At 59.9% G+C, this 27,605-nt stretch overlaps 1 protein-coding gene across 1 annotated transcript in view; it reads left to right on the forward strand.

The window, feature by feature from the left end:
- BRD3 (bromodomain containing 3) overlaps positions 1–27,605 on the forward strand; it is a 39,201-nt gene that overhangs the window by 4,391 nt on the left and 7,205 nt on the right. The window contains exons 2-9 of the mRNA XM_058302645.2: positions 8,652–8,973; positions 9,175–9,312; positions 10,118–10,265; positions 11,288–11,502; positions 13,074–13,445; positions 16,589–16,717; positions 18,513–18,704; positions 20,235–20,476. Of these exons, the coding sequence (XP_058158628.1) occupies positions 8,764–8,973; positions 9,175–9,312; positions 10,118–10,265; positions 11,288–11,502; positions 13,074–13,445; positions 16,589–16,717; positions 18,513–18,704; positions 20,235–20,476 (1,646 nt within the window). The 5' untranslated portion in view covers positions 8,652–8,763. The remainder of the gene's footprint in view (positions 1–8,651; positions 8,974–9,174; positions 9,313–10,117; positions 10,266–11,287; positions 11,503–13,073; positions 13,446–16,588; positions 16,718–18,512; positions 18,705–20,234; positions 20,477–27,605) is intronic.

Genomic DNA, 27,605 nt, shown 5'->3' on the forward strand with positions numbered 1-27,605 from the left:
TGGAGCTGGGTGTGCGGGCAGCTGTGCCCGTGGGGGGACGGGCACTGAGCTGCTGGGTCCCTTCCTGGGGCCAAGCGGCTGGGCGGGTCCCCCCAGGCGCCGGCGAGTGGGTGTGAGCAGGACGCAGGGCGTGCCCTGGGAGTGCCAGGCCGGAGGGCGGGCCCCGGGCACCCTCCATGCCTGGGCACGGGGCTGCCCTGTGCCACCTCTCCGCCCGGCCCGGGGGCGCCCCGCAGGTCAGCCCTGAGGCCCCGCTTGCTTCTTCCAGAAGCTCTTGTCTCCCTCCGTCACGGGGGCCGGCCCTGCCGCCTGGACCCGATTCCCAGAGGCCTGGATGGGGGACCTGGCTCCAAGGCAGCAAGTGGGGGCTAGAAGACCAGGCCTCCCCAAGGACCCCCCCCATGCCAGACCCAGCCTGGAGAATGGGAGGCGGCTCTGGAGTGGCTCGTCTGCTTGGGGGGCCCCCCCCCGTGAGGCAGGGCTGGGGGGCGGAGATCAGGTGCTTGGGAGAGGAGCCAGCCCAGAGCCCACCCCGTTCCTCCCAGAGAACACTCCCCTTCCCAGGGGAGCAGCTCACCCAGGATCACTGGCGCCGGGAGGACCCCACCGGCCCCGCCCCGCCGCTGGCCGCCGTCCTGGGCGGGCAGAGCCCTTTGAGTGGTGCTGGGACCGGGGGGCACAGCGGTGGGCTGGGGGGAGGAGTGGTCACCAAAGAGGCGGGCTGGGGACGGTTCCGGCTGTGGACTGTGAGTTGCGATTCGCCCCTGGAGGGCCAGTCGTGGTGCAGGGGGCCAGTGGGGGTGCCGGGTGGCCTGCAGGCTGCCCTCCGGGGAGCTCTGCCGGGCCCCCATCAAGGCTTGGGCACTCCACGGGGTGCTCTCCCCTCTCGGATCCTCAGACGCCGCCAGCTGGACGCCCCTGAGGCCGTCCCCTGTCCCTGTCACCTTCCTGCCCTCCTCCCTGGGGTCAGGGGGCAGGGAGACGCCCCAATTTTATGGCTTGGGGTGAGGGAGCGCCCCCCGGACTGGCGTGTGGCCTCCCAGCTGTGGACCCCGGGGTCCTGTCCCCGACTTGCAGAAGCGCGGGCAGCCGAGGGTGGGGAGGCTTCCTTTTCGGTCCTGGGAGGGGACAAAGGTCCCTCTCGCTCCCTGTTTGCCCAAGGCCCTGGGAATGGCCCCAGCTCCCGGCTCTTCCACCATTCGGGCCGGGGGGCCTGGGCATCTGCCTTTTAGGCGGGAAGGGCGGGGTCCCAGGGGCTGGGAGCAGGCAGGTGGCCCCACCCACCCCGACCAGCCCCCCACCACGGGAAGGGGTGGAGGGGGAACTCAAGCCCAGGTCCGCGGGGGCTCCTGCGTCACCTGTTTGGAGAAGGGCGGAGCAGCCCCTCCTGCCCCTCCGGTTGCGGCTCTAAGCCCCCGCGCATGTGGGTGCTTGTATGATCGGAGCACCCGGCACCCTGTGGACAAAGTGGGCCGCCCAGCCTCCCGTGGCCTCGGGAGCTGCCTGCGCCCGAGGACTCCGTGGCCGCCCCGGGCCGTCGGGGTTTCCGCCACAGCAGTTTCGGATCCTCCTTGTGCGGTGCAGCCTTTTCCTTCTGACCCGATTTGCATGTGGCTAAGGCCCCAGTGCCGGCTGCCGCTCCCCAGCAGGTGGCCTGGGTGGGCGCTGAGGTTCTTTGAGCCTCAGTTTCCCCCTCCAAGAAATGGGCGGCTTTCCCATCCGGTCCCCCGAAGGGCCAGCCTCTCGGTGCCATGTCAGTGGGGCCGTGCCACCCTGGGGACCGTGTGCGCCAGCGGCCCTCCTGGACAGAGGTGCTTGTGCAGGGCGCAGGGCGGCCTTTGGGGGTCCCCTCACAAAGGCCTCTTCTCCCCGGGGAGACACGGCAGTGAAGTGAGCTGCCTCTGCCCCCCCAACCCCGTGGGAAGCATGCGTGGCCACCGCCCCCCCCCCCACCCGTGGCTGGTGTGCTCAGGACCTGCCGGGCCCTCCCGTCACCAGCTCCCCTGGGGCAGGTAGGGGCCACGGGCCCTGTGAGATCCCGGCCCTGCCTCCCGGGCCCCCTCCTCTCTCAGCCCCTCCCTACCTCGCCCAGCATGGGCCTGGGTCTCCCGCTGCTTTGGGATCTGGGGGGGCATGCAGGGTCCCCAGCACTGCAGTGAGGAGACTTGAGTCCCAGAGGAGCCCCCCTCTTCCTTCCTCCGCGTTTTATCTTTTCCACTTTTTTATTTTTTAATCAGAGAAGCTGTACTTCTGTACTGCAGGAGTGAGCCCAGCTGCCCCGGCTCCTCCACTGACACCTCCCGGGAACCCCCCTCCACTTTCATGCCCCTCCCCCTCCCCACGTCCTCAGGAAGCAGATTCCAGACATACCATCTGATTCACAGAGGGGCCCTGTGGGTCTATAAGCAGGGCTTTTAACAACTTACGGCCATCGTAAATCCCACCACGAATCCCGGCAGACCTGAAGCCCAGCACCAGTTTGGGGGTTTCCCACTGTCCAGCCAGTGTTGGTGGCTGCGCCCCTCGACACCCCTGACTCTGGAATAGACTTTGCTCCAGATCCTTCTGCTCCCCCTCCCCACCCCAGACCAGGCAGGCCACCCCTACCCCAGCTCGCCCCTGCTTGCTCTGAGCCTGTGGCCACTGTACTCCCCTGGGCACACGGGCTGGGGGTGATTCCAGGGCTCGGCCCAGAAGGGGACTCCAGGCCCCCACGGGCAGCTGCTTCCCCTCAGACTCTGCCCCCCCACCCCCCAACATCCGGGAAACTCTGGCAGTAAAGCTTCCTAATGGTTTTTTTTAAAAGATATTTATATTACAGAAATGTTATGTTAAAAATATGGGCGATTCCCATATGCGCCGGTCCCTGCTCCTTGCACATTTCCCCCCTTTAGCCACAACCTTTGTTAGTGTGGTGCATTTGTTACATTGATGAACACATTTTGGAGCATTGCCACTGAGCGTGGGTTATAGTTTACATTGTAGTTTACACCCTCTCCCACACAATTTTGTTAAGTTATGACAAGATATATAATGGCCTGTATCTGTCATTGCAGTGTCATTCAGGACAACTCCCAAGTCCCGAAAATGCCCCCACATTACACCTATTTTTCCCTCTCCCTCCCCTCAGAACCTTCAGCGACCACTGTCTCCACATCCATAATAACAGTTTTTCCATTGCTAGAATCACAATAAGTCTATAGTAGAATAACAGTAAGTCTACTCTAGTCCATTGTTCATTCTCCAGTCCTGAGGATTCTGGGATGGGGATGCCCACTCCACCTCTTAATTGAGAGGGGTCTTAGAGCTATCTCACAGGGCTGGTGACTGGGACTATCTTGCTTGCAGTTGCAGACTCTGTTCCTTGGGATGGTTGTTGTCCATCATCATCATCTTGTTAGTTGTCCTGGGTGAATCCAGTGAAATGAAGAGTGGGTGTTGCAACATTTTGAGATTGAGGGCCCAACTGGCATGTGGACAACCCAAAGGTTTAACTGTCTTGGACATTTACGTAGCCACTTTAGTCCTAACTGTCGGTTCACATAGAAGGGGCAGAAGAGCCATGCGTAGGAAACCATAGCTGAGTCCAACTCTGTCACACCAGAGAGCATAAATTCCAAAGTAGGACTCACTGGCAGGGTGCCAAACTCCTGAGCTGTCTGCTCTGTGTATAGTGTCTAGGTATCTCCAGAACCCTCAGGAACCTGCTATTTGAGACAGTTGGAAGTCAATGAGATTCTGCGGAAACGTGTAAAAACATAACCTCTAGAATGATCTCCTGACTCACTTTGAAGTCTCTTAGCCATATAAACTCATTTATCTCTACCCTTCTCCCCTTTTGGTCAAGGTCTTTTCAGTTGCATTGCTAGTTGGTGCTCAGTAGTAGTGCCTTGGTGCCAGGGAGGCTCATCCCTGGGAGTCGTGTCCTGCGCTGGGGGTGAAGGTAATGCTTTTATTTGTGGACTTTGGTTTAGAGAGGCAACATTTGAGCAACAAAGAGGCTCTCAGGAGGTAATTTTTGGGTACCCTACAATACTAGGCTAAGAAAAGCTTGCCCTGATAAAAGACTACTAGTGGTCTTTAGTTAGTATGAGAATTCAGATGCTTCCCTGCAGAATATCAATCAGATTTGGATATTTCCTCAGGCCCTGTATAGTTTCAGGTGCTAGTGAGAGCTTCTCCCTCCTTCGGGGAGGGATGCAGTGGGGGAGAGGGGACAGACTTGGGTTGGACCCAGGCAGCCTTGGCCACAGCACAGAGCAGCCAGACTGGTCTCCTGCACTCATTCCCAAGATGCAGACCCTCAAGCTCCTGGGGGGAGCCCTGGAACAGTCTCTGTGTCTGTAGGAACATAGGTGCCCATGGGGAGCCAAGACCAAGTGGGGGGCTCCCTGGGGCTGGGGCTGGTCTGCTTTGTTTCTGGAAGCTGGCAGAGTCAGGAGGCTATGATTTTTTTATAGCATTTTATAGATGTTAAATTTGATAAACCAAACGTCTATGGATTAGTAAAATATGTTACATTCGTACACTAGGTCACTAGGCAGCCACTAAAAAAATATATTCACTGATATGAAAAGTCCTCTGTCGTTTATTAAGTGCAAAAAGGAGTAAAAAGAAAACCAACATGTATAATCCATTTACAATGTTTTATACTGGAGACGCACACAGATATACATAGAAAGGTGTACCAAAATGTTGAAGATTTCCTGTCACATGGCCTCTTTCTAAGCCAAACGCTAAGCATCTAAACTCACTGCCTCCCCTGCAGTGCGGGACATGACTCCCCGGGACTGGCCTCCCTGGTACCAAGGATTATTACCAAATGGGAGACTATGAGTTTGGCAAACATGTAACATGCATCCGCCAGCAACAGGATGCCCTCATCGGTCCCTCATTCTGCCATCACAGCTTATAGAACCCACTGTGCGAACCCGTGCCACACTCAGCCCCTCCCCAGGTTGCCTGGGGGCCAGCCCAGTCTGCTGCACTTTTGGCCAGGATGTCCATGGTTCCCGAAGCACCTGTTGGGGGAGGCGCAGGTGCCCATGTCTGGTCTGTGGGGTGTGTTTGGAGGCGCTTGGTCACCGACAGCCTCGCTGATGCTCTACACACAGGGCCTGGGAGCCCCCCTGAGGAGGGTGGGGACCCCGCCCAGGCATGGCAGGCCCAGGCCCCTGGCCTTCCAACACAGCCCCCCAGGGCAAGCACCCACCGAGCAGCTCCTCCATCTACTACAGTCAGACCTGGCGTTCTGGGGTGCTGCTGGGCCTGGGGTCCCTTGCTGGACTTGCTGCTGATACACCCTGTAACAGGCAGAGGACCCTCGTCTTGAGCACGGCCAGGGTGGTCCCCGAATTCCCACCTGGGCGGGTGTGCAGGAAAGGAAAGCAGGGGTCATGGCTGCGCTGGCGGTGGAGCAGGGTGGCGGTCCTGCCAGGCAGGTTGGCATAGAGTCTACTGGTGTCTGGCCGGCAGCGGGGATGCCTGCGAGGCCAGCCAGCTGCCCGTGTTTCCTGGTGCTTTTCCCGCTGTAGTTCCCACCTGCCCCTCCTGGGCGCTTCGAGCTGCTTCTTGCCCTATGGACAGAGACCCGGGTCACCCGTGGCGGGCGACTCCGCAGTAACTTTTGGGCTTTAAACCTGCGTGCTGTCCCCTGCTGCCCAGCGTTTCTGTTCATAGCTGGACCTCACGAGCGGGTCAGCTGATGGTTTGAGGGTTGAATTCTTTTCTGGAAGGACCATTTGCCTTCCCTGCCCTGTCAATGATCCTGACTCTCCATCGCGATGCAGGAAGTTGGACGAGTGGCAGAGCGGTTCCTGCGTGTCCCCGGCCCTGAGCGTCCGTTGCTGCGGAGGGGCTCAGCCATCAGGACCCCACGGGCAGGCGGCCCTGCTTGAGGGAAGAGCCGCCGGGGATTTTCTCCTTCAGGGGGTGGCTTTGACCTGAGCCCGGGCCCCAGCAGGGGCCAGAGCAGCTCTGGGAAGGGGGAGAAAAGAGCCCGGAGACTTGGCAGTGGAAGGGGGCGGGCAGCAGTCTGGGGTTCGCTTGTGCTTTAGTCTCTTTTCAAAATAGGAATTTCTCTCTCCTTGGCTCTTTTGCAAAAGGAATCACATTCGAACAAAAGCCGTAACCATCCAGAACGGCAGGGAGGGAGACCCGTGCACCTGGCGGGCCGGGAGGACTCCTGTCAGGACCGCGGGCAGTGCGTTGCGCGGTGTGTGCAGCGCGAGCGTGGAGCGGCGTGTGCAGCATGTGCGTGTGGCGCCGGCCGGGAGCAGCCCCCCTCCTGCCTCGGGGTGTCGAGGGCTTGGGCTCTGTTTGCTCAGTGGCGCCCACAGAGGCTGCCCACACAGGCGTCCCTCGCCCTGCCGGGTTTGCCTGCTGGGGTGTGGGGTGCAGCAGGCTCCCAGGGGGGCAGGGCCGAGCCCAGGTCTGGGCTGTCGCAGCCTGTGCGGACAAAGTGGGGACACGGCTGCCCTCAAGGACAGGGCCTTTTCACTCCCCCGCTCCCCGAGCAGCGGTGGGGGTGGCCTGTGCCCACTGGGTGGGTGGATGAAGAGCCCCGGGCCAGGGGTGCCACCAGGATTGGGTCCAGGCCCCCTTAACCCGGGGAGGCCCCTTGGTCAGCCCTGGGAACCTGCAGTCGGGGCTGTGGTTGGGGCTGGCAGAGTGTGGGGGAGGGCAGGTCTGCCAGCCTGGGAGTGCCCAGCTCTGCCAGCCTGACCCACTCTCCCACTTCAAGGAAAGGGTCGTCCTTGAACTTCTGTCCCAGTGTCGCCCACCCAGCCAGGCATGGCCCTGCGGGGGGGGTGGGGTCCTGATGGGTGGACCCCTCCCCGTTAGCCTTAGCCGTTCTTCATCTCCTCCCCACTGAGCCAGTGCCCAGGCCACTTGGCCACTGTTTCCCTGGCAGCCAGGGGAGCTGCATCTGGGGGCTGCCGAGGGTGGTTTGGCGCGCTTGTGGCCACGATCCTGAGGCCCTCGTAGGGGTCTGCCCCTCTCCCAGCAAGTGCGAGGTGTTGGGGCACCGTCTCGTTGGCGCAGAGGAGGGGCTCGGCTCGCAGCCGTCGTAGCTGGTCCAGCGTCCCCCTGCCAGGCCTTGCCAGCCCCCCCGCGCCGTCCGCAGGGGCTCGTGGCGGGTCCTGATGTCGGTGGCGGCCTCGCCCGGGCCACCTGGGATGAAGAGCTGGCGCTCTGGGCTGCTGGCTCCGGGGGGCAGCCTTGGGGACTTGCCGTGGCTGCTGGCGGGCAGGAGGGGGGGTGCCAGCGGGCCCTGCAGACCAGAGCGGGGGTGTCACGGTCACTCTGGGTGGGTGAGTGACGCAGTCCGACCTGTGTTGTGACGGACCCTCTGGTGGGTGGGGGGCGTTGGGGCAGGGAGGCCCACGAGGTGGGCTGACGGGGTCCTAGCAAGAAGGGGTGGAAGTGACCAGAGCCTGGACATGTTCAGAAGGCAGAGCGGAGCCTCGCCAGGTTGGCACCAGGTGGCACGGCCATCTGCCTGGGCTGCTGGCCTGGGCCACCTGGGCATCAGGAGCTGTGCAGGCCACGGGCTCCCTGGGGTGACACTTTGGGGGCACTCAGCAGCCCCCTAGTGAGTGTGGGTGGAGCGGGGTGCCCCGCGGTGTGACGTGGTCGCTGGGTTTAGAAGCCCGTTCACGCGGGGAAGGCAGTGGGACCGGCGGGGGAGGGCTGGCTGGTCCCCTCGGCGCCCGTTCTCCAGGGACGTGCCCTGCTCTGTTGGTGCCGGCCCATGTCTGCGGGTCAGCGCGCGCACTGCGGCAGGCTCGGAGCGCCCTGCACTGCGGTAGTGGCTCTCGGGGTCCCTGGGAACAGCACGGTCTGCTCTGCGCCCCTGTCCTTGTGGCGGGTCCACGCCGGCTCGCCCGCCGCCGGCCCCCGCGCGTGCCTGTGCCGTTGTTCCACCGTCGGGGCATCCTGTAAAAAGGACAAGGGGAGCAAAGGGGTGGGTGAACTGTCGGCCCAAGGCCCCACTGCCCGGCTGAGACCCCGCGTTGGCACTGGGGGTCCGCTCTGTGCCCCAGCGTGGGGGATGGGACCTCTCGACAGGCCGTGGCCCGGCCGTGTTCTCCCCCGGCCTCTGCAGCCTCGTGCCGGGCTGCGGCCTTCCTCGAAGCTCCCTCTTGCCTGGCCCTGCGGGGCCAGCCGCTGCCCACTCGGACATGGAGACGGGGGGCACGGGGGTCATAGCCGTGCCGCCATCACAACGCCCCGGCCTGTTCTCATGGTTACGGTGGAACCTCCACGCACTCGAGAGGCTCCTGGCGTCCCCAGGTTCACCGAATGTCCATCGGGCCGAGGCTGTCCTTTTGAAGAAACTGCCACGGCCCAGGCCAGGGTAGAGGCCAGCGCCACGGGTGGGCTCCCGGCGAACAGGTGCCGACGGGCGCTGAGCCAAGAGCGCCGCGGGACGGCCACCTCCCGCGCCGCGCTGCCCCCCCGCGGGCCGGGTGGCACCGCTAGCGCTGCCTCGCCCCCTGCGTGTCCTCCGCGCAGGCTGAGGAGGCGGCCGTCGGGGAGTCGTTCTGTGGCAGGTGAGGGGCGGGCGGCAGGCCGGCGGCCCCGGGCGCCCGTCCTCGGGGCGGGGGTCCCCTGGTCGGCCCCTCCCCACGCGCCTCCTCACCTCGCAGGAGTCGCCCCGCGGGCCTGGAGACGGGATGCCGCGCCGGCGCGGGGAGCGCCCGGGAAGCCAGGGCCGGCGCGTGCCGCTGCTGTGACGGGGAGTGAGCGCGCGGCCACAGGATGTCGACGCCCACGGCCGTCCCCGCGGGGGTCCCGGCCGCCCCGGGCCCCGTGAACCCGCCACCGCCGGAGGTGTCCAGCCCCAGCAAGCCCGGGCGCAAGACCAACCAGCTGCAGTACATGCAGAACGTGGTGGTGAAGACGCTGTGGAAGCACCAGTTCGCCTGGCCCTTCTACCAGCCCGTGGACGCCATCAAGCTGAACCTGCCCGTGAGTCGCCGCCCACCCGCCCCGGGGGGCTGCTCGGGGGCGCGGGGAAAGAGGGCGGGGGCAGGGCAGGGTCCCCGCGGCTGCCCGCCTGCCCCCCGCCTCGTGGCCAGGGCGTGCCGGCCGGTCCCACCCCCCCAGGGGGCCAGTGCCGGGGGCCGGCGAGGCCTTCCCTGCTGACTCCTCCCCAAATCTCTCTCCTAGGATTATCACAAAATAATCAAAAACCCGATGGATATGGGGACTATCAAGAAGAGACTAGAGAATAATTATTATTGGAGCGCGAGCGAATGTATGCAGGACTTCAACACCATGTTTACAAATTGTTACATTTATAACAAGGTAAGGGGCGCCGCGGGCCCGATGCCCCCGCGGAGCGCGCCGCCGCGCTGTGAGGTTGGGGTCCCCGGGCGTGTGCTGCCCGCCGGACGCGGCATGGGGGTAGGGCCACCTCAGGCCAGTGCCTGCCGGGGCCGGGCCGTTCGCAGCAGCTCTCGGACCCGCCCGTGGCCTGGGGACGCCCTCGCTGGCCCCCGCTGGCCCCGCTCCACGGTTCCCATGCCTGGCCCCGGTCCAGAGTCCACGCGCCCTGCAGGCAGGGGCGAGAGGGGGCTCGGCCTCCCCCCCACCCCCCGCAGTCGGTGCACATCCGGGGCCATGGGATCCCCCCCAGGAACCCCCACGAAGCCCCCGCGGCCTGAGCCGCTCAGTCAGTTCTGACCCTTGTGTGTAGCCGTCGGAAGTGACGTAGGACATGCCACGGCGTGGGAAAGCGTCCACGGAGTGGTTTCCAGTGGGAGGAGATGGGGGGGAGCAGAGCGTTCCCGGGGCTGCTCATCCTGCGGGCATCTGGAGTTTTCTGGGCGACGAGGGTGGAGTTGGGACAAGAGGAGCACGAGCCAGGACTGGGGACCCGGGGGCGACTTCAGCTTGGAGCTTTTCCGCGTTCTCTCAGAATTCCCCACGTCGGAAACTTGCTGCTTTTGTCCCCTTCCCGCCCCACCCAATCTCCCGCAATTTTGCGGACGTTTTCTTTTTTTTCCCTTTGTTTTTTTTATATTTCATATCGCGGATGTTTCCTTGCGACGGCGTCTTGTGCACGCCCTGGGCCCCGGGCCGCCAGCTAACGCTGCCTTTGTGTCTCCAGCCCACAGATGACATAGTGCTAATGGCCCAAGCCTTAGAGAAAATCTTTCTGCAGAAAGTGGCCCAGATGCCCCAGGAGGAAGTTGAGTTATTACCCCCTGCTCCCAAGGGCAAAGGCCGGAAGCCGGCTGTGGGAGCCCAGAGTGCAGGTAAGGGGGCGGGGCGGGCGCGCCGGGCCGGGCTGGCCGGCCGGGGGGCACCGGGGCTCCGGGGTGGGGCCTGCGGCAGGCCCCCTGGCCTCTGAGCTTGGCTTCCTGGTCTGTGGGGTCAGGGGTGGAGATGAGGTGGGGGGTGCTGGGCGTGGGCATCCCGCGCGGCCAGGGAAGGTCTGTGCGGCGGCCGGCGGTGACAGGGGTGCTGTCACCACCGCTCAGCTTTGGGCCTGTTGGCAAGGGGCTCGTGGCTCCCGCCCGCCCCCCGGGCTCCTCCCGGGCCCCGGCTCAGAGGCTGTCCCCCTTCGCTGGCCCAAGCGGCAGCACGAGCGCGGTGGGCTGGTTTGGGCGTAAAGGGCGGGCGGGGATTGGCTTGTGGCGTGGTGGCCCGCGGAGTCCCGCAGCACGCAGGCAGGCCTCGCCGCGCGGAGCCAGGGGCCTCCGATGGGCTGCCGGCCGCGCCGGGCTCCCGGCTGTCCCGGGGCGCCGTCCTCTCCCGCTGCTGCTGCCACGCCAGCTCCTCTCTCTGAGGCCCGGGTGCTGGGGTCATGGTGACAGGGCGTGGCTTCTGCCCCTCCCACTTGACCACACCCGAGGACTTGTCTTCGGCCAACCCGAGGACTTGTCTTGCCTCTCTGCGCCTCTTCTGCTCGTGGTGCCGTGGGCGTCACTGTGCCACCCACACTTCCCTGTCAGGGGGGCCGTGTCTCCCCGGGGAGCGCGTGCTGGTGGAGATGGGAGTCTCCGGAGCCCATGGGCCCAGGACAGCGGGCCCTGAGACCCGGAGGCCAGCGGGCGCCAGGGCAGGCGAGGGCAGGGCACGTTGTCCTCAGCGCTCGGCTGCTCGCGGCCACGTCTGAGCTATGCCCCACCAGGCCGGCGCCGTGCACTGAGCAGCACGGAGGGCTCCTCGGCAGTGGCCCCGGGCCGGGGGTGGTGGTGCAGGCAGGAGGGGCTCTGGCCTGTGACGGCTGGCGCCCGCCACAGCCCACCCGCCCAGCCTCTTCCTTGTTTTCAAGGGACGCAGCAAGTGCCGGCGGTGTCCTCCGCCTCCCCAGCCACCCCCTTCCAGAGCGCCCCTCCCGCGGCCTCGCAGACGCCCGTCATTGCTGCCACCCCCGCGCCGACCATCACCGCGACCGTCACGCCCGCCCCAGTCCCCCCTGCCGCGGCCCCTCCTCCCCCTGCCGCGCCCGTCATCCCTGTCGTGCCGCCTGCGCCGCCCGTGGTCAAGGTGAGCGTCCCAGAGGCCCTCGGGCAGGGGGGGCGCCGTGGCTTCGGAGGCGCGCGCCCCAAGGAGGGGGCACCCCCCACCCTGCCGTGGCCAGGGGCCAGGCTCGGGAGCCCAAGGTCACACAGCTGGCGAGGGCAGCCGGCCCTCATCCCGGGCCCCCGCCCGGAGCCCCAGCCCTCCCCGTCCCCGGGTCCCAGGGGGAGCAGGCGCGGGAGAACAGGGGTCCCCTGGCTTCCACGCGGTTGGCGCGGGCCCCGGCGCCACAAGGCCTCCTCTCCACACGCCCCCCGCGCCGGGCAGGCCCCGCGCGCTGACGCGCCGTCTCCGGTTTGATCCTCACAGCGGCCCCCGAGGCAGACAGGCCCCCCAACTTACAGATGAGGCGCGAGCGCCCGGGGGTTCCGTGGCTCTCCCAAGGTAACGCGGTCGCCTCCGTGGCTCGTCCCCCCTCCGGGGCCTGCGCTGCCCGGGGCCGCCTCGTGCTGCACGGGCCGCGGGGAGCATGTCCAGCGCCACGGCCGGACGGGCCTGCGCGCCCCCCCCACCCGCCACCCGCGTCGGCGGGTGCCCGTGACGTGTTGGCGGGTGGCTGACTCATGCCCCTGCCAGCCTGGGGTAGTGGCTTGGCTGTGGCAGTGACTGCGGGGGCTCTCTGGACAGTACATCCCCGAGCGGCCCCTCCGCCTGCCTGAGGGAAGACAGGAACCCCCTGCTACTGTGGCCCCCGGGTCCCCCAGGCCTGGCCCCTGGGTCCGGGGGGGGCAGGGTGGAAGGCTCTTCGGCACCCGCGTGGGTGTGCTCAGGGCCGCCATGCCCCCGGAGCCCGGTGGGTCCTCAGTCCTCTGCAGGACGCACCTTCGAAGGCCACGTCCACCGCCCATGCCTCCCTTGACTTGAGGGGAGGCCTCCTGGCTCCCCAGTGCCTCTGGGAGGAAGTCCAGGCCCACCTGCCCTGACCTAGCACAGGGTCCCTCGGTCTCAGACCTGCCGTGGCCGCTGCGTGCCGCTCGTCGGGCTGCCCCCCTTCCCCCGCGCAGAACGCCCTTCCTGCCGCCCCCCGCCCCCCACCCCTGCCGCCTGCCCTTCGGGCTCCAGCTTGGGCGCCCGCGTTGGGGGTTTCCGTGGGCCCTTGAGAGCAGGCTGTGCGCCCTCGTCTCGCCGCCCCGGGCTGAGTGCCGCTGGGGGTGGTCCGGCTCCCGGGCCCCTCCGTCACGCTTGGCAGCCCTTGCCGGGACCCCGGGAATTGCATGCCGCGCCTCCCGCGCCCGCTGTGCTGAGCGAGTGCCGTGCCCTCGGGCTCTCGCGGGCCCCCCACAGTGGTGCCGGGTCCAAGTTCTGGGGGGCAGGCCTGAGTTTGAGTCCCGGCCTCGCCATGACCAGCTGTGTGACCTTGGGCGGGGACGTGACCCCGGGCCTCAGCGTCCCCGCCTGGGCAGCGGCGCCGCAGGAGGACGCAGCCAGGCCGTGCATGTCCAGTGCTTAGGCCGAGCCCAGCTGGGCGCCGGTGCCTGCGCAGCCGCGCCGCGGCCAGGCCCAGGTTCCCGGTTCTCACTGTCGTTTCGCTGTCGCAGAAAAAGGGCGTGAAGCGGAAAGCAGACACGACCACGCCCACGACGTCGGCCATCACCGCCAGCCGCAGCGTGTCGCCCCCGCCCCTGCCCGACCCCAAGCCGGCCAAGGTGGTGGCGCGGCGCGAGAGCGGGGGCCGGCCCATCAAGCCGCCCAAGAAGGACCTGGAGGACGGCGAGGTGCCGCAGCACGCGGGCAAGAGGGGCAGGCTGTCGGAGCACCTGCGCCACTGCGACAGCATCCTCAAGGAGATGCTGTCCAAGAAGCACGCGGCCTACGCCTGGCCCTTCTACAAGCCCGTGGACGCCGAGGCGCTGGAGCTGCACGACTACCACGACATCATCAAGCACCCCATGGACCTCAGCACCGTCAGGGTGCGTGGCCGCCGCCGGGCAGAGCCCTCGCGACCGCTCCCCGGGCCTGGCGGCGGCCTGGCAGGGCCCACGGGGTTGGTGGGGCGTCCCTTCTGGTTGCTGTTGTTCGCTCTGGCTGAGTCCTGTCAGGGTGTCCCATGGCTTCCCGCCCGCCTGCGCGCCCTCCGCGCCCGCAGGTGGCTTCCTGCCCACGCCCTCCGTGCCCGCAGGTGGCTTCCCGCCCGCCTGTGCGTTCTCTATGCCTGCAGGTGGCTTCCCGCCCGCCCGTGCGTTCTCTATGCCCGCAGGTGGCTTCCCGCCCGCCCGTGCGTTCTCTATGCCCGCAGGTGGCTTCCGGCTCGCCCGTGCGTTCTCTATGCCCGCAGGTGGCTTCCCGCCCGCCCGTGCGTTCTCTATGCCCGCAGGTGGCTTCCCGCCCGCCCGTGCGTTCTCTATGCCCGCAGGTGGCTTCCCGCCCGCCCGTGCGTTCTCTATGCCCGCAGGTGGCTTCCCGCCCGCCCGTGCGTTCTCTATGCCCGCAGGTGGCTTCCGGCTCGCCCGTGCGTTCTCTATGCCCGCAGGGCTGTGCACCCTTGGCCCTGATTAAAGCCCTAGAGGCACACGTTGCTTCCCTCACATTGCAGCGCGTGGGTGGATGGCGGCCGAGACCAGGTGTGGGGGTGGGAGCCTGGACGGCCCGGCGTTGGCCCCACCCCACTGGGGGAGCCCACTGGGAACCTGGGGCTGCAGCCGCTTTCCGTACAGGGCAGAGCAGCCGGAAGGGCTGGGGACAGGAGCTGAGACCCCCGCAGGGCCTTCCTGCCCGAGGCCTCCTCCTGCAGCTCGTGTGCGTCTGCGCCGGGGCAGAGGGTCCAAGCGGAGCGGGGTGGAGCCAGGGCTGTGGAGGGCGCGTGTCTGTGGCCCCCACTGCCTGGGGACCACCTGGCCCAGCCCTGGCACACCTGCCTGCCCTTGGGAGAGCCCCGGGCTGGCCTGGCTTTGGACTCAGTGCCTGGGAGGATGTCAGGGCCGTGGTGGTGGGAGTGCCCGCTGCCTCTGAGCCGCCGAGCGGGGAGCGCTGGTTTCTCGTCCGGGGCGCTGACGCCTCGTGTCTGGTCACAGTTGTGCCAGCCTAAAGGGCCGTCTGCTGGTCTTTTTTTTTCTCAGTGGGGCAACGTCTCCTTATAAGCCCCCTTTTCTCTCACAGTGTTGAGCATCGAGGGCACGTGGGTGCTGGCCATGCTGGGTGGCGCTGCTAGGCGCCTGCCGACCGGCTCGGGGTCAGCGGGGCCGGTCCCCTCCCGCTGGGGCCCTGGGGGCTCTTGGGGGTGGCGCGGGCAGTGCCTCCGGCCCCGAGGGCTTTCCAGCCGGCCCTGCTGGGAGCTGTGCGGAGACCAGTGGCTCCGTGGTCAGACACCCCCCTGGACTCCCATGATGCCGGGCAGGGGAGGGCCCTGGGGACCTGCAGTCTTCTCCCGTTCCCTCTCCGGAAGTGCCTTCTTGGGGGATTGGAGCAACTCCTCTCAGGTTACCCCTTCGCGGGCTCTTTCCAGCAGGCCGGGGCCCCCCAGGAGGCCCCCGGGCGTGTGTTCAGAGCGGCCCTGGCTGCCTGCCTGTGCCGTGTGCACGCTTTCTGTTTAGCCTGCTTGTTCCCAGACCACAGGGAAGTGGCCTCTTTCTCTGTCCTGCTGGCTGGGCCGCCGGGGGGTTGAGGAGGCCGCAGTGAGGGCTGGAGCCCTGCAGCCCAGCAGCTGTAGGAGATCTCCGTTTCCAGTCTCCACCACAGCCTGGGCTTGTGCGTCTCCAGCTTGGTGCAGCAGGGATTTTTGAGGTCGCATTTGGGCTGGAATGAGATTAATTCCATTTTGGTCAGAGGGTTTGATTTGCCCTTGAAATCAGAAAACGGAAGTTTTAGAAAGTCGCCCTGAAGCCATGGTTCGCTTTGTTCAGAGCTTTAGATCTCTGAATAGCTTGGGAAAGAAGAAAGTATGTGCCAGCAGCATGTTAACGGCCGTTCTGAAGTCATAAAAACGCAGTTTCTTTTTCATTTGTAAACTTATTTTAGGAAAAAACGTGAGGAAGGCTTAGTTTTTTAAAAAAGGTACCAAGGAATAAACGGAGACATTATCTTTAACGTTTCGTGTATTTTGAAGAGTAAGCTTTTTTCTTTTACATGAAGTCGTTGATGTCAACCCGGGAGAGCCAGCACAGTAGGCGGTAAAGCCGCACACTCCCCACCGGCCATCCCTGAGCCTCGAGGGATTTGGGGTGGCGTCCACTCGGCTTCGGGCTGAGAGGGGCCGTAGACTCGGGCGGAGGGACGGGCACGTCCTGTTGGCGGTTGAAGACGCTCCTTCTAGGGGGCTGGCCCGTCACCATCGTTTAGCCAGTTGTCCAGGGCAGGCCCGGAGACGCAGCTTTTGAGGGACATTGTGTGCTGACCTTCCAAAGGGAACCTCAGGTTTCTCCCCACGCGAGGCACCGCAGAAGAGCTGAAGGCAGGTTCCCGCGCGCCTCCCAGGATTCCCTAGCCGGGCCGCTGAGGGCCGCGTCTCCCGGGGGCGCCGGCCCGGGCTGGGAGCAGGGCCCGGCAGGTGGGCAGCCCGGCCCGGGGTGGTGGGGGCCTCCGTGCCGCGCCCAGGGCAGGTTGAGTCCGCAGGTGATGGTGTCTGCTCGACCCCACCCACCAGCCAGGCGCGCACGCCATCTCTGGCACTTGCTTTCGATGCGTCCTGGCCAAGGAAATCCGGGGAATGCCGGCCCCCTACCCCTGCAGCCCCCACCCCACCGAGGGCTGGGAGCTGCTGCAGGGACGGCAGTGCTTCTGTGAGAAGCGGGCTGGCCGACAGCTCCGGGTGCCTCCTGGAAACAAAAGGGAGATGTCCCCTGAGTGCACATGCCCACACGTAGACTCGGGGCTCGTGGGCGAGGAAGGGCCACGGTGATGTCGGCGCGGAGCCCCGGCTTCCTGCATGGAGCCCCCTTTTCCTGGTTTCTGTGGGTCTGTGTGGCGTCCGGCTGCCCCCTCCCCCTCAGCCCCCCACCTTTCACTCTGGCACAGCTGCCCCCCCCGCCTGGCCAGCCGAGCTGCCCGCAGAGTCGGGCTTCTGCTGTGCAGCAGCGCCGGCCACGCCCAGCCACGCGTGTTGCTTGTGTGATTACAGAAGAAGATGGACGGCCGGGAGTACCCAGACGCCCAGGGCTTCGCGGCCGACGTCCGGTTGATGTTCTCCAACTGCTACAAGTACAACCCTCCTGACCACGAGGTGGTGGCCATGGCCCGGAAGCTGCAGGTGACCGCCGGCGGGCGGGAGGGACCGCGGGGCGGCGGCGGGCGTGTCCCGGCACTCCAGGCCCCGGCTGTGGGTGGGGGGCCGGGCGGCCTCTGCCTCCCGAGCCGCCGCCTGGGCAGGAGACGGGCCCCGTCACTAGAGCCCAGGCTCCGGGGGAGGTCGAGGGACCTCCGGTGGGAAGTGGAGGAAGGCAGTCCCCAGGCCTGTTCTGCTGCGTGCCGTGGAAAGTTCCGGCAAGTCTGTCAGCACCCAGGGTGAGCTTAGCCACTGGCCAGTTGGTGAGGCCTGGGGCAGCTTTACCAGATGCCACTTCTCTGGTCACTTTTCGCTTTTCTGGCAACCGAGTAGAGTGTCTACGTGGAAAACCCAGGGAGGCAGAAAGGAGGGCAGGGGTGCTTCCGTCCCGCGCGCGCGCAGATGTGCTGCAGGGCTCAGGCGCCCACGTGCTTCTGGGCAGCCCAGGTCAGCACTGCCAGCTCCGACTATGTTCTGTCGCTGGACGTGTCGTCAGCCACTGAAAGTAACCAGAGCAATGTTTTCATCATGTGTGGCCAAGACTTTGTTTTTGGAGGGGAGAGTAAAATCACGCTGTGTGTTGGAAACACGCACTGCGTACATTGTAGACACTGGGAAACAAAGGCCCGACGGCGTTTTTGCAGGACACAGGACGCTGGTTTGTCCCTGCTCGGGGCAGCCCTGGAAACCCCGGAAGGAGCTTAGAGCTTCGCCTTTGACTAGTCTGGAGCAGACAGGGGGCGCAGGCGCGGGGCTCCCTCCCCCGGGGCCTGGGAGGCAGGTGTGCAGTGGGCCCTGCCTGTGCCCCTGGGGGACCCCAAGCTGCTGGAAGCCGCCAGGACCCCGTTTTAGCCACAGCTGTGTGCGCTGCGCACGCCCCGTGCTGTTCCCGGACACCATTGATCCCTGGTCGCGCCTCAGTGAGGCGGTGCGCGGCCCCAGCAGCAGGTGGGAGTGCCAGCGGAGCGCCGGGCGCCCTGCTCCGGTTCCGTCCCTGGAAAGGGCAGCGCTTGCCGATGTGACCAGGGCGGTGCCGCGTCCTGAACCCAGGGCCGTTCGGTGACCACACAGAGGGCGTGTAAGCCGAGTGTGGGGTGGGCGCCCACCCTTACGCCACGTGACGTGGGCTCGAGCGTGGTTTGCACTCCGGATGGATGCCTGGTTAGCGGGACACGGTGGCGTGAGCTCAGGCGTGAGCGCTCGGCCCCTCGGCCTTGTTGGTGGACCCTTTGGCGGCCCCGGGGCGAGGGTCCTGGTGGAAGGTGCTTCCAGCAGCCTCGGGCCTGGCGCTGTAAGAACCACGGGCGTTCAGGGCCAGCTCGGATGGGACAAGACCCTCGGCTTCTTGGCCAGACCGAACTCAGACTAAGGGCGACGCTGCCGGGAGAGCAGAGGGTGGGGAGGAGGGCGAAGAGCCGACTCCACAGCCCTGTCCCGGGGGCTGTGGACGTTCGGAGTCAGGGGGAGTCCCCTTCCCCTTTAACGGGGTCGTGCCTGGGCCTGCTGTAAGAAGGCCACGTGTCTCACGGGCACTTGCCTGCCGGTCCTGGAGGCTCAGCCCCTGCCCTGGCCAGCACGAGCCCAGGAAGGGAGGGAGACGGGTGAGGCCGGCAGAGCCTGCCCTTCTGGAAGCCCAGGGCTCCTGGGGCGTGGCCGGGCAGAGGGGCCTTCGCGGGGGCTCCCAGGACATGGCCGGGCTGAGGGGGCTTTGTGGGGCTCCCAGGGCCTGGCTGGGCAGAGGGGCCTTCGCGGGGGCTCAGGACGGCCCTGTTCCCCACAGGACGTGTTCGAGATGAGGTTTGCCAAGATGCCAGACGAGCCCGTGGAGGCGCCCGCCCCGCCCGCGCCGGCCGCCCCTGCAGTGAGCAAGGGCGCAGAGAGCAGCCGCAGCAGCGAGGAGAGCTCGTCCGACTCGGGCAGCTCTGACTCGGAGGAGGAGCGGGCCACGCGGCTGGCGGAGCTGCAGGAGCAGGTGAGGGCCCCGGCCCCCGGCCCCGAGGCCGTCCTTTTCTGTCTGCTGTCTGTTTCCACGAGCCGTGTCAGCCGGCGGCCCCTGGAGGGTCCTCGACGGGCTGCGCCCACAGGTGCCCACCCGCGGCTCTGCGCACCTCCAGGGCTCGCCTGAAGGCCTGGGGCCCTGGGGTGGGGGCTCGGTGGCTACTCAGGCCTTGCCTTGCTCCAGAAGGTTCTGGAAAGCACGCACGGAAGCTGCAGCATGGGGCGCAGGCCTCCGGGTCCTGCAGGAATGAGGCCACCCACCTTTGCCTCTGACCAGCCATTAACCTGGGCGCCCCTCCCCACTCTACCTCACTGTCCTTGTGGGGCAACTTTACCTTCTTTTGAGTTGTTTTGAGGGAGAACTGGGGAAAGTGGACGCTGTTCCCCTGGGTACCTGGCCGCTAGCCATTCTGGCTTCTGGGTCCCCGGGAGCGAGGACGTGGCGCATCAGGAGACGGGGGGCCACGTGCAGGACGGTCCTGCCGCCACAGAAAGCAGGGCGCATGCCACGTCGGGGCCAGCCCCTCACTGCCTCGGCACCGCAGCCCGAGTGCGCCCTGGCGGTGGGGGCGTCGTGGGGGCCGGTCCCGGCCCTTCCCCCGCCGCATGTGAGCCCCCTCGCTGCACTCACCTGCAGGCGCGGGCGGCCAGGGCTGCTCCTTCCGGGGGCTTGGGGCGCAGGGAATGTCAGGTTCCCTTGGCACCAAGATCGTGAACGTTCGGCCGGTAGCGCGTGGCTTCCATCCTGCGGGCCTGGGGGGCGTGCGGATGGTTCCTCGGTGGAGCCTGCCTCCCGAGTAAGCCGTGGTTAATGGCGGAAGCCTTCTGTCCCACCGTGAGCGCTGCCGTGCCACCCGCCCTGTGGCATCTGTCCTTGGGGACCCCCTGTGAGCCGGGGGCCTTAGCCCCATTTTCTATGAGGAAACGGAGGCCCCAGAAGGCAGCAGGCTGCCGAGCTGGGACTAGCAAGGGCTGCGCTGGCCCTGCCCGCGATGTAGACCTGCCCGCGGCCTGGCCCCCCCTGCCCGCGGTGTAGACCTGCCCGCGGCCTGGCCCCCCCTGCCCGCGGTGTAGACCTGCCCGCGGCCTGGCCCCCCCTGCCCGCGGTGTAGACCTGCCCGCGGCCTGGCCCCCCCTGCCCGCGGTGTAGACCTGCCCGCGGCCTGGCCCCCCCTGCCCGCGGTGTAGACCTGCCCGCGGCCTGGCCCCCCCTGCCCGCGGTGTAGACCTGCCCGCAGCCTGGCCCCCCCTGCCTGTAGTGTAGACCTGCCCGCGGCCTGGCCCGCCCTGCTACAGTGTAGACTTGCCTGCAGTGTGGGCCTGCAGTATGGACCTACCCAGTGTAGACCTGCCTACCGTCTGGGTTCAGGGCAGCCCTGTGCTCCCCACTCAGCTGCCCACACAGCCCCTCTGCCTCTCTGGGCATGTGGCACCAAGTGGCACTGCACCGGAAGGTTCTGGGGCCCCCACTTAGCTGCCAGGTGGCTATGCTGCTCTTTTCCAGCTGAAGGCCGTCCATGAGCAGTTGGCCGCCCTGTCCCAGGCCCCCGTTAACAAACCAAAGAAGAAGAAGGAGAAGAAGGAGAAGGAGAAGAAGAAGAAAGACAAGGACAGGGACAAGGAGAAGGAGAAGCACAAGGTGAAGGTCGAGGACGAGAAGAAGGCCAAGGCAGCGCCACCGGCCAGGCAGGCCCCCCAGAAGAAGGCTCCGGCCAAGAAGGCCAGCAGCACGACGCCGGCCAGCAGGTGGGCCGCCGGCCGGGGGGCGCGGGGGCCTGGCTCGGTCCATGCCAAGACCCCTCACGCGGGCGCTTGGAGGCCAGGCTGCTGTCCGTGGAGGGCAGGGCAGAGGCGGTGGGCCGCGTCCCACAGCCCCTGGCAGGGCGCCCTCTGCTGGGGGAGCGCCCTCCGCTCCGGGGGCTTGGCCCCAAGCGCGGGCATCGAGGCGCGCGCGGCCTGGCGGGGCCTCGGGGGCGTCTTCTGACCTGGGCGTGGGTGGCGCTGACTTGGGCTCGTCCTTTGGTTCCTGGCTGGCGCGGGGCCATGGAAGTGTGTGCCTCAGCACCCACTCGGGCCTGGTGCCTCGGGCCTGATCGGCTCCCGCCCTGGGGGCACCAGCCGGGAGCCTGCGGCAGCCCCGAAATAGAGGAGTGCGCTGGGGAAGGCGAGCCTGGGTGGGGAGGGGGAGGCGGCCTTCAGAGGAGGGACGGGCACGTGTGCAGCCGTGGAGGCCGTTGAGGCCCAGCCTTTGGAGAGCAGAGGCGCGGCCGGCTCCCTGAGCAGGAACGGGGCCAGCAGGGCAGGTGGCTGCTGGGGTGGCCACTTTTGTTCAGGAGTTTGGGTTTTATCCTGAGAGCAAATGAGTCATCAAGGCAGGCAGAGGGTTCGGGGCAGGGGGTTGGTGCAGAGAGAAGCAGGAGTGAAAGACCTTCTCGGGAGGCTGTTGTTGCGCAGGTGCGAGATGTGGGCGAGGCGGAGAGGGAGAATAGGCAGGCCCGTTGAACATAGGGGGCGAGGGCGCAGCGGGGTCCTGCGGTTTGCGCTTTGGTAGCCAGGGGATGGCGGCCATTTTTCAAGATGAAGAGCTGTGGAAGCAATCAGATCAGGTTCTTCTGTTCCTTCTTTTTCCTTTCTTTCCTTCTTTCTTTCTTTGATGCAGAAATCAGTTTTTCTCATACTGCCTGGTTTTAGCATCAGTGCAGCATCTATCTAGAAAATAAGCTGGGAAGTGGGCCTCTTTGGTTTTTTGAAAGAGCGTTATAGAATTCGTATTATTCCCTAAAGGCTTGGGAGAATTTAGCAGTGAACCCATCTGGGCCTGAGTTTTTTTGTTGGAAGGTGTGAATCCAATTATTTTAATGAGATAGAAGACTGTGAGGTTATCACTCTCTGTTCGAATGAGCTTTGCTGGTTTGTGTCTTCAAGGCATTGTTCCTTTTCACCTACTTTGTCGAATTTATGGGCATAGGTTTGTTTGTAGGTGCCCTTATCCTCTTGTAATATTGGCAGGATCTCCAATGATGTGGCCTTTCTCACATTCCTTGTGGGCACTTTCCTTGCATGTGGGGCATCCCTCATGCAGGGGCGCCTCTGCATGGCACGGCACTCCTTGCACATGGCAACACTGCACGTGGGCCAGCTCACCACATGGGTCAGGAGGTCCTGGGGATCGAACCCTGGACCCTCTATATATGGTAGACGGGCGCTCTATTGGTTGAGCCACGTCCGCTTCCCTCTTCCATTCCTGATATTGGTAATTTGTGTCCTTTTTTCTTCATAAATTTAGCTAGAGACTTATCAAGTTTATTGATCTTTTTAAAGAATCAGTATATGTTTTTATTGATTTGTCTTTGTTTTCGGTTTCATTCATTCTGGCTTTTACTATTTTCTTCTGCTTGCTTTGAACTGAATTTGCTCCTTTTTCTAGCCTCTTAAATTAGTAGCTTAGATTTTTTATTTGAGAACTTCTTTTCTAAAGCATTTGATGCTATAAATTTCCCTGTAAACCCTGCTTTAGCTGCACCCCACAAAATTTGACATGTTGTATTTCATTTTCATTTCGCTCAAATGAGTTTTGAATTTCCTTTGAGACTTTCTCTTTGACTCATGGGTTGTTTAGAAGTCTGTTTTTTAATTTCCAGGTATTTCTGTTAGTGATTTCTATGTCAGAGAGCATAGTTGGTATGAGTTCACTATTTTTTTTTTTTAGCAAATCAATTTTATTGATACATATTAATAAAGCATACAATTCATCCAAAGTGTACAATCAGTGGTATTTGGTATAATCACATAGTTGTGCATTCATTACCTCAGTCTTCAATAATAATAATAAACAAGAAACTAACAAGAAAATTCTTCACCTTTTGATCTCTCAGTGCTTCCCTTGCTGTACCTAGCTGCTATTTCTGGCTATTTTTGCACAATTATTTATTAAGCAGTTTTATTGAGATATATTCATTGTGTTAGTCAGCCAAAGAGGTGCTGATGCAAAATACCAGAAATTGGTTGGTTTTTATAAAGGGTATTTATTTGGGGTAGGAGCTTATAGGTAACAGACCAAAGTCCCTCACCAAAGTCTATTTTCATGTGTTGGCGCAAGATGGCTGCCAATGTCTGCGAGGGCTCAGGCTTCCTGGGTTCCTCCCTTCCAGGGTCTTGCTTCAGGTTTCAGGTCTAGGTTCAGGTTTCCTCTCTTCCTGGGGCTGGCTTCTCTTTCCTCTGTGTGCTTACTTCCTGGGGCTCCAGCTTAAGGCTTCAGCATGAAACTCCAACATCAAAACTCCAACATCAAAAACCCTCAACTCTGTCCTTTGCCATGCCTTTTATCTGTGTGTCCCCATCCACCAAGGGGCGGGGACTCAACACCCTAATGGCGTGGCCCAATCAAAGCCCTAATCATAACTTAATCACACCCAGGTACAGACCAGATTACAAACATAATCCAGTATCTATTTTTGGAATTTATAACCATATCAAACTGCTACATTTACATAGCATCTCTTCTATCCAAAGTGTGTAATCAGTGGCATTTAGTATAATAATCACGTTGTTGTGCATTCATCATCACAAAAGATTTCAGAACAACTTCACTAAGTTCACTTCTTTTAAATTTGTCCAGGTTTGTTTTATGGCCCAGAATATGATCTGTTACTTAGTGAATGTCTGCTGTGCACTTAACAGATGTGTGTCCTGCTGCGGTTGGATAAAGTGTTATGTAAAAGTCAGTTAGAAGAAAACTGAACTAAAATCCCAAACAAAACAACAAAACTGTGAGGTCAGTTTGGCTGATAACTTTTCAGGTCAGTATTCTTGCTGATTGACTTGTTTTATAATTTGGAGAGAGAATTGTTCAACTCTGCAAAGACTATTGTGGATTTTTCTGTTCCCCCTTCAGTCTCCCAGTTTTGCTTCATGTATTTTGAAGCTTTGTTTTTAGATGCATAAACTTTTAGGATTGTTACGTCTTCTTGGTGAATTGATCCTTTTATCATTGCATAATGTCTCTCTTTTTTCCCTGATAATTTTCCTTCTGCCAAAGTCTACTGTGTCTGAAATTAATATAGACACTCCAGCTTTCTTTTTTACAGATAAATTTTATTGATACATATATATATATGGTTTTTGGTTTTGGTTTTTTTTTTGAGGTACTGGGGCCAGGGATTGAACTCTAGACCTGGTATGTGGGAAGCCGGCACTCAGCTGAGCCACATTGGCTCCCCTGAGTTGGTTTTTTTGTTTGTTGGCTTGTTGTGTTTTGTTTTTTAGAGGTACTGGAAACTGAATTCAGGACCTCCCATGTGGGAAGCAGGCGCTCAACTGCTTGAGCCACATCCACTCCCCTTTATTTTTCTATTTATGCTATTAAGCATAAATGCATACAAAGTGTATAATCAATGGTATTCGGTATAACTACTTAGTTGTGCATTCATCACTACAATCCTTTTTAGAGCATTTTTATTATTCCAGTAATAACAATAATAGTAATAACAATAAAACAAAAACCAAGTAACTCATCACCTCTTAATCCCTATGCTTCCCCTGCTGTATGTAACTGCTATTGTTTCCTTCTCTCTAGTTTGTTTTGTATTTTGTAAAAACAGTCTTAAAAATGCATTATCACCCATATTTGTATTTTATATGAGGTTTCACCACTTTATACAGTCCCTTGTTACAGTTTTTAGCTTTCCTTCTAGTAAAATATATGATTTTAGACTTTACCTTTTAACTACTGTCACACTCATAAAATAGCTCTGCTAGTTAAAAACACCATGATCTGCTTTCACCATTTCTGTTCATTTCCAAAGATTTACAAACAACCTTTTAAACCAACTCTGCACAGGTTAACTATCAGCTTTCCATTCTCTGCCCTCATTCTATTTTCTGGTGATCTCTATTCAAGTTATTAATTCCATGGGTTTATGTAATGTATTTAGTTCATAATAGTGCAGTTATACAGTATTTGTCCTTTTGTGTCTGGCTTGCTTCACTCAACATAATGTCCTCCAGGTTCATCCATGTTGTCATATGCTTCACGACTTCATTTCTTCTTACCGCTGCGTAATAGTCTATTGTGTGTAGATACCACAACTTGTTTCTTCATTTGTCAGTTGATGCACACCTGGGTTGTTTCCATCTATTGGTAATTATAAATAATGTCACTGTGAACATCGGTGTGCAGGTGTCTGCATGTCACTGCTCTCATTCCTTTGGGTATATGCCTAGTACGTGGCTGTACCCCTCTGCATTCCTGCCACTGTGGATAAGCATTCCTCTCTCTCCACAGCCTCTCAAACATTTACAGCTTTCCGGCTTTTTAACAGTGGCCACTCTAACAGGTGTGACGTGATACCTTATTTTAGTTTCGATTGCATTTCTGTAATCACTAGTGATGTCAAACATTTTCTCGTGTTTTTTTGTCATTTGTATTTCTTCTTTGGACAATTGTCTCTTCGAGTCTTTTGCCCGTTTTTTAATCGGATAGTTTGTCTTTTTATTTTTTAGTTCCATGGGCTCTCTATATACCGTGGATCTTAAACCCTTAGCAGATACGTGATTGCCAAATACTTTCTCCCATTGAGTCGGCTGCCTTTTCACCCTCCTGACAAAGTCCTGTGAGATGCAAAAGTGTTTAATTTTGAGGAGGTCCCATTTATGTATTTTTTCTTTTGTTGCTCATGCTTTGCGTGTGAGGTTTAAGGTTTAAGAAACTACTGCCTACCACAAGATCTTGAAGATGTTTTCCCACATTTTCTTCTGGGAGTTTTATGGTTGTCGCTTTTATATTTAGGTCCTTGATCTTTTTTCTTTTTTTAATTTTTTTTAAACAAATCAATTTTATTGATAGATATTAATAAAGCATATAGGGCATCCAAGCTGTACAATCACTGGTATTTGGTATAATCACATAGTTGTGCATTTATCACTTCAATCATTATTAGACCATTTTATTTACATCAATAATAGTAATAAAAAATAAAGACAGGAAAATTCTCCACCTCTCAATTTGTTTCCCCTGCTATACATAGCTGCTATTTCTGGCTATTCTTGTTTAGTTATTGATATATTAAGCAGTTTTTTTGAGATATATTCACATAACATATGGTCTGGCCAAAGTGTATAATCAATGGCTCTTAGTATAATCACAATGCTGTGCATCCATCATCACAAAAAATTTTAGAATGATTCCACTACTCCAAAAAAGAAAAACTCCACACTCCTTAGCATGCCTCTCCTAGCCCTACATAACCACTAATAAACCTTGATCCATTTTAATTTTCATATATTTCTTTTAGCTATGGCTATCCAGTTCTCCCAGCACCATTTGTTGAATAGACTGTCCTGCCCCAGCTGGGTGGGCTTAACAGCCTTGTCAACAATCACTTGCCCGCAGACATGCAGGTCTGTTTCTGAGTTCTTGATTTGGTTTCATTGGTCAGTCTGTCTTTATGCCAGTACCATGCTGTGTTTTACCACTGTAGCTAAATAATATGCTTTAAAGTCAGGAAGTGAGAGTCCTCCAACTTCGTTCTTTTTTGAGACATTTTTAGCTACTCAGGGTCCCTTACTTTTTCAGATAAATTTGATTCTTGGCTTTTCCATTTCTGCAAAAAAGGCTGTCGAGATTTTTATTGGGATTTCGTTGAATCTGTAAATCAGTTTGGGTAGATTTGACATCTTAATGATATTTGATCTTCCAGTCCATGAACATAGAATGTGCTTCCATTTATTTAAGTCTTCTTCGATTTCTTTTAGCAATGTTTTGTAGTTTTCTGAATATAGGTCCTTTATGTCCTTAGTTAAGTTTATTCCTAAATATTTGATTTTTATAGTCTATTATCAATGGACTTTTTAAAAATTTGGATTTCCTCCTCAGATTGCACATCAGTAGTAGATAGAAATGCTATTGATTTTTGCATATTTATCTTGTATCCTGCCACTTTGCTCATTTCCTCTATTAATTCTAGTAGCTTTGTTTTGGATGTTTCAGGATTTTCTAGATGTAGGATCATATCATCAGTAAATAGTGCAAGTTTTACTTCTTCCTTTCCTGGTTGAGTGCCTTTTATTTCTTTATCTAGCCTAATTGCTCAAGCTAGAACTTGTAGCACAATATTGAGTAACAGTGGTGACAGTGGACACCCTTGCCTTATTCCTGATCTCAGTGGGAAAATTTTCAGGCTTTCACCATTGAGTACAATGCGAGCTGTGGGTTTTTCATATATGCACTTTACTGTACTGAGAAGGCTTCCTTCTTTCCCTGTCTTATGGAGTGTTTTTACCAAGAGAGTGTGCTGCGTTTTGTCAAACACCTTATCTGCGTCAATAGATATTAAGAATCGTGTGATTTTTAGCCTTCACTTTATTAATGTGGCATATTATTTTCTTGTGTTGAACCACCCTTGCATACCTAGGACAAAACCCATTTGGTCATGGTGTACAATTCTTTTAATGTGCTTTAGGATTTGGTTTGCAAGTATTTTGTTGAGTTCTTTTACATCTATATTCATTAGGGCTGTTGATCTGTGATTTTTCTTTTTTTGTTATAGGGTGGTGTTGGCTTCATACAGTGAGTTTGGTGGTGTTCTTTCCATCTCAGTTTTGTGGGAGAGCTTGAGCAGGATTGGCATTAGATCATCTTTGAATAATTGGTACAGTTAACCTGTGAAGCCCTCTGTGCCCAGGCTTTTCACCTTTAGGAAGTTTTGTTTCGTTTTTTTTAAAGATTTATTTTATTCATTTATTTCTCTTCCCTTCCCCCCCCCCACACCCCGGTTGTCTGTTCTCTGTGTCTATTTGCTGCGTCTTCTTTGTCCACTTCTGTTGTTGTCAGCGGCACGGGAATCTGTGTCTCTTTGTTGTTGCATCATCTTGTTGT

This window comes from Dasypus novemcinctus, chromosome 8 (assembly GCF_030445035.2).
Source record: "Dasypus novemcinctus isolate mDasNov1 chromosome 8, mDasNov1.1.hap2, whole genome shotgun sequence".
Lineage (NCBI taxonomy): Eukaryota > Metazoa > Chordata > Mammalia > Cingulata > Dasypodidae > Dasypus > Dasypus novemcinctus.